General features: G+C 31.0%; 1 protein-coding gene across 6 annotated transcripts in view; it reads left to right on the top strand.

Moving 5' to 3' along the window:
- The window catches only part of GLS (glutaminase), an 81077-nt gene that overhangs the window by 26283 nt on the left and 41571 nt on the right, over positions 1-13223 (top strand). For 4 of the 6 annotated variants that reach the window (XM_087435503.1, XM_087435505.1, XM_087435504.1 and 1 more), the window contains 3 exons: positions 4463-4521; positions 12167-12199; positions 12288-12346. In XM_087435503.1, the coding sequence (XP_087291629.1) occupies positions 4463-4521; positions 12167-12199; positions 12288-12346 (151 nt within the window). Of the gene's footprint in view, positions 1-4462; positions 4522-8623; positions 10803-11342; positions 11377-12166; positions 12200-12287; positions 12347-13223 lie in introns of those variants that run through there. The other 2 variants (XM_087435507.1, XM_087435508.1) reach the window with 2 other exon arrangements.

Raw genomic sequence — 13223 nt, forward strand, 5'->3', positions numbered from 1 at the left:
AGAGCAATTACATTTTCTTACCTATATTACCATAATCTTTCTATTCTGATGCTACAGTTGATTTTGTGGAGATTACCATAAACTGGCCACATAAGGACATCATGTGAGAAGTACCTTATGTATTAAACTCACTGACATCCAGATTTTATATGGAAAGAATTAATTTTTATTTTAACAAGATAAAACATTTTATAAGAAAAATTAATATTTTCCTATGTAAGGCAAAGTGGAATAATTTAGGTGGTTCTGTTGAATTGATTGATTTTGAGAGAGATATTTAAAGAATAGAAATTAACCGATATGGGAATTTGAATATGAACAAGTATTTCAGAAACAAAAAGTAAATAAAATGGGCTTGGGTTAAATAACTTAACCTTATAAGTAATACATTTTTTGCCATGTGCATTTATGATTTTAGAAATTATGATTTATTGACACTGTAGTCTGTAAGAAAAAAATGATAAGAACTCAGGAATTTAGCACTGGTTTATAATAACTGAAACATGAAGTTTAACAAGAAGTTTTGCCTTGATATTCCCAAGCCTGAGCCAATACCAGAAGTCTTGGAAGTAATGGGAAAATGAAGGCCGCACTCCTTCCTGAGTTCTGCATAGGTTCTGTGCTCTAGAGTCTTGGTTTTAGACTACCCCAGCAAAAAATAGTTTGTAGGTCTTTTTCATATTTAAAATTTCAAGAGTAGATTTATGGTGAAACTACATTTTGTGTATGTGCATGTGTGTCTGTGTATTTAGCATTACAAAATTAAAAAAATAAATATTGTGCTAGCTTTATAAGACTGTAATGATAAACTAAGGTTAATATGAATATAATGAATAGATAAAGAAATTATAGTAGTTACTCTTTTAATATGAGTAGTTTTAAAATGCTTTATAGCATAAGAAGTTGTAGTCCTGTGGTGAGGAATTGGCTGATGTTTTCTGTCACTATAAATCAAGAAGTAAGTTACTTGATGGAGATCTCAATTTTGGAAACCACGATCTCATAGTGAAGTCGTCTTCTACCTTATAGTAGAAATTAGGTTAATCAACAGACATTTATATAGCCTTTTTCTCCAATATTGTTAACAACTATGAAGGGTACATGGGCCTTGGTTCTTGGATAACTTATCTAGCTAATACTAAAGAATACGGAAAACGATTACATACATCTAATACATGGGGAGAAAAGACAAACTCAAGCATTGCATACTGCTAATAATGTTATCTTACAAGTTTGTAATTGACAGAAGCCAAAATGTATATGTTGGTTTATATGTGTAGAGGATTTGAGAAAGAGGAGTTGAATTAATTTACATGAGGAAGACAGGAATGAATTGTATAGAAAGAACAAAGTTTGGGTGATTGAGCAAGTGGGCACTGCAGGATTAAACCATATATAAAATATACTTGTATTGTTATATAGCCCTGTAAAATTCCAGTGTAATACCTAAAATATAAATATCCATATTAAACTGAACATAACTACTTTTTAGTTCTTTAGTATACGCATTAGCAAACTTTGACTTAGCATCAGTTATGAACTGCATCTTTGTAAAGTTTATATGCTTAGCAGTTTGAAAAGCTTTTTCTGGTGTAATATGAAAGAATTTTCTGTGTGTTTTATTGCCTTGGAGAGAATAAATACTTGTTAAAATGAAGCAGTTTTGTGCATTCTGGTTAAAACCATGCCCATCAATTTCAGATGTTGCCCATGTCCATTTTGTCATTATACCAAGTTAATGTATGTCATTACTTCAGGTAGTAGCCTTCATTAATTAGCTTAAGTGTTACTTCTGCTGTCATAAATATTTGTTAATTAAAAATTCTAAATTGAACTCTTAACTCTCCCTCCTACCTACGGCAGAGTAGATATCACAGTCATAGGTTTCAGACTGAGGTTTTAGACTGCAGTAATGCTGGTGTTATGTTATAATATCTCTGGTGTATTTCCAAACATTCAGATGTCTGGCTTTTGAGCCAAAGGCAGAGTGAACAATTGCTTACATCTGAAAATTGCTCTGTCATGGCGTGAAATGCTTTAGTGTTCTTTGAAAGAATCTCTTGAATGTAGCTTATGTAGTATTTGCAGAATATTTATGATTTAGAAAATATTAAATGCGCACATTTATGTGGTACCATGTGGATTACACACATTAGCTGCCTCCTAGGACCCTAGAGTCTAAACCTGATAATGTAAAAAAAAACCAAGAAAGGACAGATACATGAATATCTACACAAATACAAGTATAAACACATTTAGCATAGCTGGATTGCCATATTCTGCTTTCTGTCTGCGTGTGGTTTTTCTTTCAGGTGTATAATATAGGAGAATTTTTGTTTTTCAGCTTCCTCTTACTAGGTAGTATTTTTCTGTGCAGCAGTTGCTCATTTTGTGTGATCTCAGAGAAAGAAAACTTCTCTTAGTATAATATGGAATAGGTAAAATCTTGACTGTAATACTCAGATATTGTACTAAGTTTTCTTTTAACTTTTGGAAGTAGTATCATGGGTAATCCAAAATGCACAATGTTTAAAACATAGCTACTGAATCACATTATTGATCTTATGTTGAGGAAAACTGGTAGACTGTGTTACCCAATTTTTTGTCTTTACTGATTTTTTTTTAATTAAAAATTTTTTAACAGCTTTATTGAGATATAATTCACATACCATATAATTCACCCATTTAAAGTGTACAATTGAGTGGCTTTTGGTATATTCATAGGGTTGTGCAACCATCACCACAGTCAACTTTGGGACACTTATCAACCCACAGAGATACCTCGTACACATTAGCAGTCAGTATCCATTTCTCTTCTACCCTGGCAACTAGTAATCTACTTTCTGTCCTATAGATTTGCCTATTCTGGACATTTCATATAATATTTGGTCTTTTATGACTGGCATATTTTACTTAGCATAATGTTTTTAAGGTGCTTTCATGTTATAGCATGTATCAGTGCTTCATTTTTTTATTGCTGAATAATATTCCATTGTATGAGTAATAATGCCACATTTTGTTTATTCATTCATCAGTTGATAGGCCATTTGAGTTGTTTTTTACTTTTTTTGTTTTTTTGCTGAGGTAGATTTGCCCTGAGCTAACATCCGCTGCCAGTCTTCCTCTTTTTGTTTTTTTTTGTATGTGAGCCGCCACTGCAGCATGGCCACTGACAGATGAGTGGTGTAGGTCCGTGCCTGGGAACCAAACCTAGGCCGCTGAAGCTGAGCACACTGAACTTAACCACTAGGCCACCGGGGCTGGCCCGTGTTTTTTACTTTTTGACTACTATCAATATTGCTACTGTGAACGTTTGTGTACAAGTTTTTGTGTACACGTATGCTTTTATTTCTCTTGGTTATTTACCTGGGAGTCAGATTGCTGGGTCATATGATAACTCTTTGTTTAACAATTTGAAGAACTGCCAGGCTGTTTTCCAGAGCTCAGAATTGTTTAGCTATAGACTCATCTCACAAAAGGTAACTTGCTTAAAATTCAAGGAGACTAATAATGAAGCAATACCTTATTTCTGCTCGATTTGTCAAGCTAGATAAGAATTTGTTCCCAAAGAAGTAAATCACTACCACAAACAGATAAATTAGGAATTATGCTTTCAAATAAATGTTTCAGTGCCCTAAGAGTTTTATGTTTGGTATTTGTGCCATGCTGTGAATGAGAAAGTAATCATCTGAGATTTGAAATTCTATTTATTGTAAAAATTAGGAGAAGAGGTAGGATTTTGGATGGATTTAAATTTTAGGTAATTTTTAAAATTATATAAGAAATATATCTTTATTGTCAGGAAATATAGAAAGCATAGAGAATACAATTTAAATCCCCTATGATCTTTTTATCCTATGTGTATCACTTGTTAGTGTTTGTGTTTTATTTTTCTGCATATGTATGTGTATATACATAAACACAAAAATAAAACACTTTAAAAAAGCAAAATTGGGTTCACACTAGATGTGCTTTTTCCAAGGTGATTTTTAATAGTAATGTTATTTGAGAGCTTAAGGATATGCCAGGTACTTTCTAAGCATTTCATGTGTTTTAAGTCATTCAACTATTACAACTGGCTGAAGTGTCAGTGCTATTATTACCCAATTTACAGCTGGGAAAATTGAGGTACAGTGAAGTTCACTTACTTGCCAGGGGTCAAATAGCTAGTAAAGGGCAGAGTTAGGAGATTTGGATGTGCTCTTTCACTACTATTCACTGTCTTTCTCTACATGAATCTTTGTCTATATTATTATTATAGCAGCTTCCTAGAAGTATATTACTGGTTTGATATGTAAGAGACTTAAATGCATTCCTCTACTTCCACATCCCCCTACCCCCTCAAGAAAACCTATAACAATGGCTTACATAAAGAAAATAGATATATGTTCATGGGGAGTGCCTATGCATCACAGAAAATATCAGGTATTTGAAATAATGATATTGCTCTTATATTTTACAGATAAACCACACAATCCTATGGTAAATGCTGGAGCAATTGTTGTGACTTCATTAATAAAGGTAAAATGTTGACATTTCCTTTTAACCTAGTGAATTTTTTTAATAGCTAAGGCATAAAGATAAATCTTGGATTATTTATGTAGAACTGTGAAAAGTTTTCTTTTGGTGTTAAAAAAATAATCTTATGATATAATGTTAGAATTTTTATTTATTTCAAAATAAATGGTGTAATTTCAAGAGCAAAATTAAAAACAGATGACTCATTGTAAATTTCAACAGTTATTCTTGACCTGAAGATCTGGCAAAAATTCAAAAAGAAGTCTGCTGAACAATAGGCACAGAAGTTTTTCTTAAAGTTTTGATATTTTTTTCTTTCTCTTCCTTTTGGCTCTTCTAGAATGAACAGATGTAAACAGAATTAAAAGCATTTTACTGTTTAATGTTTGTCATCAGCACATGTAGGAACAAATGTTCTGATGCTGTGTGTTAAGACAAAGTACATTTACGCTTGAATAATTTCAAGTTCTTTGTACTGTCATGAGCTGTAATCACAATTTTCGTTTGAACTTTTCATTTATTTTCCTTAAATCGTATCATAACTAAAATAAATAATACTTATTCCAATTATTAAGTTATATTATTTTTCTTATGCTTTAGTTTGCATTATATGTTTTGATTTTTTTTTTTTTTAAGTGTCTGGTTTGCCTTAATAATTGGAAGCTCTAATGCTGTTTTGAAATAAGTATTTGAAAATGGTTCTATTGTGTGGTACTGTTTAGATTTTTAATTTTTAATTATAAATTTCGTTTATATTCAAATAAGTTTCATTTGTGTTTGGAACATTTATATACTTTCTTTAGTAAATCTGTCCCTATCTATTCTAAGCTTGAAAAAAAACATAACTATATGGCTTTGTAGATTTCTTACTGGGGATGGGATACCCTAGTTACACAAAGAATGTTTGAATATAAATTATGTCCTTGGCCCAATTCATAAAAATTCATCTAATTTGTATACTTGAAATTCTCTGTTAAGTTTCATGAATTTTATATGTTCATGAGAAAAAGCCTTTAAAATAGAAGATTACTGTGTTAAGAATATGTATGTTTAGTTGCTGTTTTAGAGCAGATGCTTGGTAAGCATTGGCCCATTTAATCCTTGTAACTCTAGTAAGGTAGATATTATAGCCAAGTATTTTTTAGTGTAATTTTAATAACCTATTGAAATTTTCTTTGTGCCCATTATAACATCTAGTTATTCATGAGTGTTTTATGTAAGAGAAAAGTTGTCAGTTTAAGGTGAAAGAAGTTGTTTGTTTATTGTAGAAAATTATAATGTGAATACGTGCTAGGCACAGTCCTGCCTTCAGGTAGCTTACACTATAGTGTGGGGTGTACACAAGTAAATGGGCCCTTACAATGAAATTCAATAAATACTGATGAGAGAAAAGTCTCATTAATATTTGTTCAGATTTGAAGAGTAACTTAAATTAGAGGTAAGGAAAGTAATGATAATACAATGTATGTGTTTAGTGCTTGACGAGAAAACCACTAGAATGGTTCTGAACCTTTTGAGGTCTTCTCAGAAAAATGTTCACATACCATGATTTTATGTAAACTTGAGGGAGTTCAGAGACCCTTTGAAGCTGATTTATGGATACCAGTTTAAGAACTCTTACACTGGAGAAAAATTAACATGGCATACCAATAGTATTTTCAAGAAAGAGCATATGTAAATGATTAATAGAAGCCTTCCTTAATTGCATGCAGTTAAACATCTTTTGTTTAGTGATTCATGAGTGTAATATACCACACTGAAATGCTGCATGTGGGAAACGCATGTCTGGTCATGCCACACTGTCACTTCATTAGTTTCACTTACTGTGTTCATTCACAAGCCATAAACTATACATTGAGCCACATTAATACGAGCACTTAGAAACAGAATTAAAAAAACACACATACACAACATGAGTGTGGTTCAGTGTCCAACAGTGCAAAAATTTAACTGAGTCATCTTGTATTTACAAATTTGATCAGTGGTTTTAAATTTATAAAAATTTTAAATTTACTGGCAAAGTTGGAAATGAGGCTTTGGGGTATGGTTCGTATTTAAGATCACTTTCTTTGAATTTTTGTTTTGTTTTGTTTTTAGAAGGTGTTTCACAATTTTTTTTTTTTAAATGAAGTTCATCTAAATATTGGAGGGGTAAGCCTGATATACCTCTGTGTAAAACTGCCCCAGAATGTAATACTTTTCTTAGACTCCTTTTTAAAAAGAATTCAGAACTCCTAAAAATACCTGTGTGTGATCTCTGAATAATATTTATGAATTGGTAATTGAAATTGAGGTAATAAAACCATAGGCGAAAGGTCTTCAGGCCCAGCCCTCTTATGTTATGTAGGTGCAGTGAGGAAACTGAGACTGATAGGCTCTAATAGCAGTAGAATTGGGCTTGAGCTAAATCTCCTGATTTTTTGTTTGCTGTTCATTAGAATTCACTCTGCCATATTTAATGTAGGTGTTTGCTGTTTCTTTTGATGACATCTTTATCTTTACCTTGCATAGTTATATTGTCCAAAAAGCAGAAATTTTATTTTCTTAATTTTAACTTAATCAAAAGATACCAATTTGTTGGCTTAAAGTCACTTCTAATTTTCAGTGGGTGTATATAGTCATTCTTTGGACATTAGTCAGTGCTTGCTATCTGTAAGGAATTCGGCCTCTTCTCAAGGAGCTTGCATTTGAGTACCCAAAGCGTGGATATTTTACCATGGCTACCAGATTTGAATTCTGTGTTTTAGCTCTTTTAGTTGATTTTTTTTTTCTTTCAAAATTCAAGACTTTATTATGGTGCTATTAAAACATTCTCCTCATGTTATTCCCCCTCCCACACACACTCAAAAATTAAGTAGAGTCTTTATTAAGACTCTTTATTTCATAATTTTGTAGTATTGATATTTTTTCCTTGTAGGATTGGTGGTGATCCTCAGGAAATGGGGGAAGAGGCAAAGCAAATGTTCAAAAGGATTAGCAGATTGTGGAAAAAAGGAGGATTTGGACAGAAGGAACCTGTTGCATAAGTTCTTAACTTCTAAACTTATAGGAAAACTCCAATATTTAAAATTTTAAACAAAGCTATCTAGGTAAATACCTTCATAAAAACAAATGTCATTTTGTACTTAAAATGCACATAATTCAAAAAACCGTAAAGGTGCTATACTTCCTCTCTTTTTCTGTATGGTAGCTACTGAATTTAAAAGAATACTTTCTGATGTAGTTTGTTTTATTTGATGATGATGATGTGGTTGCTTGATTTAAAGGAAAGAGTGAAAATAAATTTGAAAGGAGCGCAGTTATTCTGGATGAAATAGCAGTATCCTTATGTAATTTTTTTCTTTTCAGCGGTAAAAATTTCACCTAGTTTCAGTTTAAAAGTTAAGGTCTGGCGATAACTTGAGGGCTCGGGTGGGAAGATGAGGACAACTTATGACGGGATAATTGCCACACTTCTGCTTTTTTTATTTTAAAGGCAAAGAGTGAGTTATATTGTTTTCTTCTTCTCTGTTTGTCTCTCTTTATTCTAGTAGTAGTTTACAGTTTTTGTCATTTGAAGCAGCTCAGTTTTTTTTAATGAGAAGTATTTTTGAATTGAAAAAATTGGAGTTTTTTTCTCTTTTTTTTAAAAACAATTTAATCATGCTCCATGAAAATCAAGACAAATTTAGTTAATTGTATGTAATGCTCAGTTTGGTTATGTTAGCAATAACCTGTTAAACTTGCTTATAAGCCATATTTTTAGGGCGGTTTCTGGCTCTGGGGAGCAGTGGATGATACCTTGGACTTGGCAAAATTCGTAAGAAAGGATTATATTAGTTTATTTACTTCATGTTTACATTAGTTGATGTATCTGAGGTTTTTTAAAAGTAACTTTATTTTTAGGGTTAATCTATGAAAATACTAGATTTAAACATTTTTTTACCTATAATATCTATTTGAATATTCCAAGTATTTGGGTTTAAAGCATTTTCTCCAGCAAGATTAAACTAAAAGTATTTTATAAAATCATTTTCAGTTACCTCTTTTTGCCTCTTTCTTCTCTGATCTCTAATTTTCAGTCGGCTTTTATACCTCCATACTTTATGAATGGAATCAAGTGATTTACTAATAAAATAACTCTAATTAATGTATTGACTTTAAATGAGTCATTTTTATATTAAATTTATTGGCAGATGTGTCCCTGTTAACAGTGATATTTTCACCTGTGTTATAATGTATAAGACATGATTCAACTCGTGAGTGTGTTGTAAAAACAGGCTATAAAAACACTCCAGTATAGTTATATTAATTCTTTTAATAGCCAATGTTAAAACTCAGTGACTATCAAATTTTCATTTATAAACTTTTCTTCAAAGGAATGTAAATTTTTTAACTTGAGGTATATTTATAGAAAAATAAATTTGTATAATTTTCTAGTCTCAGGTCTGATGACTACCATTTTCAGGCAGACCACATGGTTTGCTTTTTAAAAGTCATTTGATGAATGAATTAGAAATTTTAGTAAATATATTTTATCCAATTTATTTTTTTAAGTTTTCTGACTGTACTTACTACAAATTACTGTTAACTTTTTCAAGATTAAAATAACACGATATCTAATAATGCTTGTGCAGTGAGTTAAAAACTGGGGATTTTTTCCCAAGAGATAAAGGGGCATTGATAGTTCTAAGACTATCAGTTTTCCAAATCTCAGTTTTCATATGTGCTTTTCTTAAAATAAATCTGCCTTTGGTTGAAGTTTCCTCCCATTTTTCAAAGAAGAGACATACTTCTCATGTGTCTCAAATTTTACTATGGTATACTGCTTCAGGCTGTAAAAACCTACTAAGTACCAACAAAAGAGAACATTTTAAAATGTTGAAGTCACTGGTATTGAGGATGTGAATCACTATAATGACTGGGAACAAATCTCTTGTATACCAGGTTGTTTCCAGTTTTTGGTTTCAACAAAATGGAAAGAGGATCTAATTAAGAAGTTAGTTAATAAGAGCATTAAGCATAACTTTTGAGGATAGATTACTATGTGACTTTTGCATGTAATGAGGTTGATGTGTAAAGAACTGAGTAACATTGCTGTCACAAAACCTTTTCTCTTTCCATCTCTTCTCAGCAAGATTTCTCAACTCATACACCTGTAAAAATTCAAAATAGTAAGAAAATTAAACGCCTCCTTCTAGTAATAGAAAGTATCCACTAATAGATGAACTAATTAAAAAATCAATTACTATTTCAAAGAGGAAAGAAAGTATTCTAAAGGAACAATTTTGTAAGTTAGCGTGGGACATTATGGTGATTAGCAAATAAACATTTTTCCTTTAACATTTTATGAAAATTTTCAAATATATACAAAATAGAATAGTATAACCAGCCCCCATGTACCCATTCCTGGCTTCAATTTTTATAACATCTGTTCCTCTACCCCTCTGCACCCCACTACTGGATAATGATGATGGTTTTTTTACAGATTGCTTTTTGCTTTTGGAGGGGGGAATTTACTCTAGTTTATTTTGTATGTGTATGTGTGTTTTTTTCTAACATCTTTGCAGATAAACTTTATACTGTAACTTTTTCAAAATTAAAATAACATGACATCTTATAATTATTAGATCCTATATATATCCCTGGGGTACTTTCCAAGACATACAGGGGCAAATATATTTTGTTGACTTAAGTTAAATGCTATTTCCAGGGTAGATAGTAAGGACAAACATTAATCGTGTGCTTTTACATTTAAATGAGGAAGTTTTGGGGAGAGATTTTCTTGAGTCAACACAATCATTCAAATATTTTATTTTGCCTGTTTATATAATCTGCCTAGGACATTTCAAGTAGCTTACCCAAAAGGCTGTAGAATGATAGCCCATTGGTAAATATCAGTTGTTTCTTAAAAATAGCATAGGAGCAAAACTTAATTGTACTTGAATTTAGTAAGCTACAAAGTAGACCAAATGTGTGACCACAGTCTAGAGTTGAAACATGTTTTTTTTTATTATTATTAAACATGACAGCTAAATAAAGTTTTGTATTAGTTTTATAGGGCACAGTTTAGGTCAGAGAATGAAAGTTCAATATAACTTGTTTATTTTACATTGATTAATTGTATAACCAGTTATTATCCATGTGACATCCCAATGCAAATGCTGACATCCTTTTCCAAAAGAGTTGTTTTTTTGTGCTTTTTCAAAGGTTAAAAAGGTTTTTGTGGTTTAAATGTTGTTACATATTTTACAGCATTAGGATCTATGGAATATTTTGACAACTGCAACAGTTCAATGAAGTTGGTAATTTCTTCTTTTAATTATTTTTCATTGAACAGCTTTGGACTTACATTTCTACATTTTGATTTCTGGTGTATTGTAAGGAAAGAAAACTTAAAATATGTCAAAGGACACTTTAGAGAAAATACGTAGATAGTGATTACAGTATGACTGTAGCTAAATTATCCTTATCTTGTTTAAGCTCTATTAATGCCTAATATTGATGAAACAGTGTGGTGTTCTTTCCGGCTACTGATTGTATGTGTGATTGGACATCCTTTCTCAAATAAATTGATCTGTAAGATTTCACAGATTATCGGCCACATCCTAATCCACTTGTAAAGTGGAGAATGACCCTGGCTTTATTCAATTAATAATACTCTGGTACAGATTTTCTCCCCATAATAAAATTTTAAAGTGTAATGTTTTGGATTGTTTGAGGGTAAAGTTAAAAAATTTTGTTTTTAAAACTTTAGTTGTCGAATTATTTTAAACCTGTTTTAAAAATTAGAGATGTATTGTTTCTATTGGGTGCATATCACCAATTAATACGTTTGATTTCAGATCTACAACTTACTGCTTTGTAAACTTCGCCGAGGTAAAATGAAACCATTTGGCTACTTGAACTGATCTGCGTTATAGGTTTTTCCTATTGACATTTGCAGTAGCTAACCTCAGAAATAGAAGTGATGAAACAATACATCTTCCATACTCTGAATTGGCATAATGCTAAATACAAATGTAGCTAATTTTTTAGACACTATGAAATATAATTTTTTTTAGTTCAGGTATTGTTATAACAAGTGAGATGTTAAAGGTAGGGATTTCTCTATACTAGTAAAATCTATCCAGAATGTTTGCATATACTAGAATTATAAAAGATTAGTTAGTTTTGCAACATAACTCATTTTTCTAACTGTAATATTGGTTTAAAGTTATTTTAAAAATATAAATAGATTGTTCTTACGTGAAAACCATGATTTATATATACTTAATTCTTTTCTAAGGGTGAAACTTTAAGTTTTTTAAAAATATGAAATTAATTTAAATAACATACATTCTAGCAGATTGTGTGTTGTCATGAAAGATAAGGGGACTTGGGGTAACTTGTTTAAATTCTGTAACTTTGGGTTGGGTTAAGATATACTTGAAATAAAGCATTCCCTTGGTAATTCAGATCCATTCTCAACAAATGGTGTTAATGAAAGAACATATAGAAAGTTTATGTAAATACTAAATTACTTGAGAAGTATTTCCTAGATTTAAAAGTACTAATGCACCATATATTAATTATAATGATAGCAGTTTGAAATTTTGATATTATATTCACTTAAAACTTACCTATGGTGGTGCCTATATTAACATATTTATGTCTCATTTATTTGCAGCAAGGAGTGAATAATGCTGAAAAATTTGACTATGTAAGTGCAATATAGAATTCAGTTTCCATGCTACATTCTTTATATATTGGTTTTTTGATTACTAATACTTTCTAATTTGGATTTATAGGTGATGCAGTTTTTGAATAAGATGGCTGGTAATGAATATGTTGGATTCAGTAATGCGACGTGAGTCTGATTTATGATTTCGGTGTTTATAATGGGTCAGGACGCTTTAAATTTATTTTAAAAATGTAGATTATAGAATTTTATTTTAAATACCGTTTTGTGACTCTCTACATATATGAAATATAATTTTATATATATACACACACACACACTGTATTTAGAATTAATCTTTTCCCCCTTCTTGGTCCTAGGACTTACTTCAGTGAATAAATAATTACTTAAAATTTGGTCATTAGAGGGAAATGAATGATTTCTAAATTACCTGGAGGGGAATACTTAAAATACTTTAAGTAGTTTTATAAACTTTTTATGGATAATCAAAATTAGAAGGGACGCCAAGTTTACCTCAAATTACTGGCATTATTCAGTTTTCTCTTTGCCTATAATACCTGTCTTACCTTTCTTAATCTGTGCCTGGCTAACTTGATTTTTACCCCAATTTTTTATTTTGAAATTTTCAGGTCTGCACAAAAGTTGAAAGAATAAATGATGAATATTTGGATATCTTTCACTTATATTTTCTGATTAATATTTTGTCTCATTTGCTTTTTCTCAACCTCTCTCTTTAGATGGACGGTTAAAAATATGTGTATCTCTACAGATGCGTATATGTACATATATGTAAATATACATGTATGTGGGTGGTTTTTTCCTGTTCTGTTTGAAATTAAGTTGTAGACATCATGACACTTCACCCTTAAATAACTCAGCATGTGTATCCTAAGAATAAGGACATTTTCCTACATAACCACAATACCATCAACACACTTAAAAACATTGATTTTAAAATATCATGATATTAATCAATATGTAAATGTCCCAACTCTCCCCTAAATGCCTTTTATGGCCTTTTTTTTTTTAGGAGCTAATCAAGGTT

The sequence above is a fragment of the Ceratotherium simum genome, chromosome 9 (genome assembly GCF_057802395.1).
Source record: "Ceratotherium simum simum isolate JZ-2026a chromosome 9, ASM5780239v1, whole genome shotgun sequence".
Lineage (NCBI taxonomy): Eukaryota > Metazoa > Chordata > Mammalia > Perissodactyla > Rhinocerotidae > Ceratotherium > Ceratotherium simum.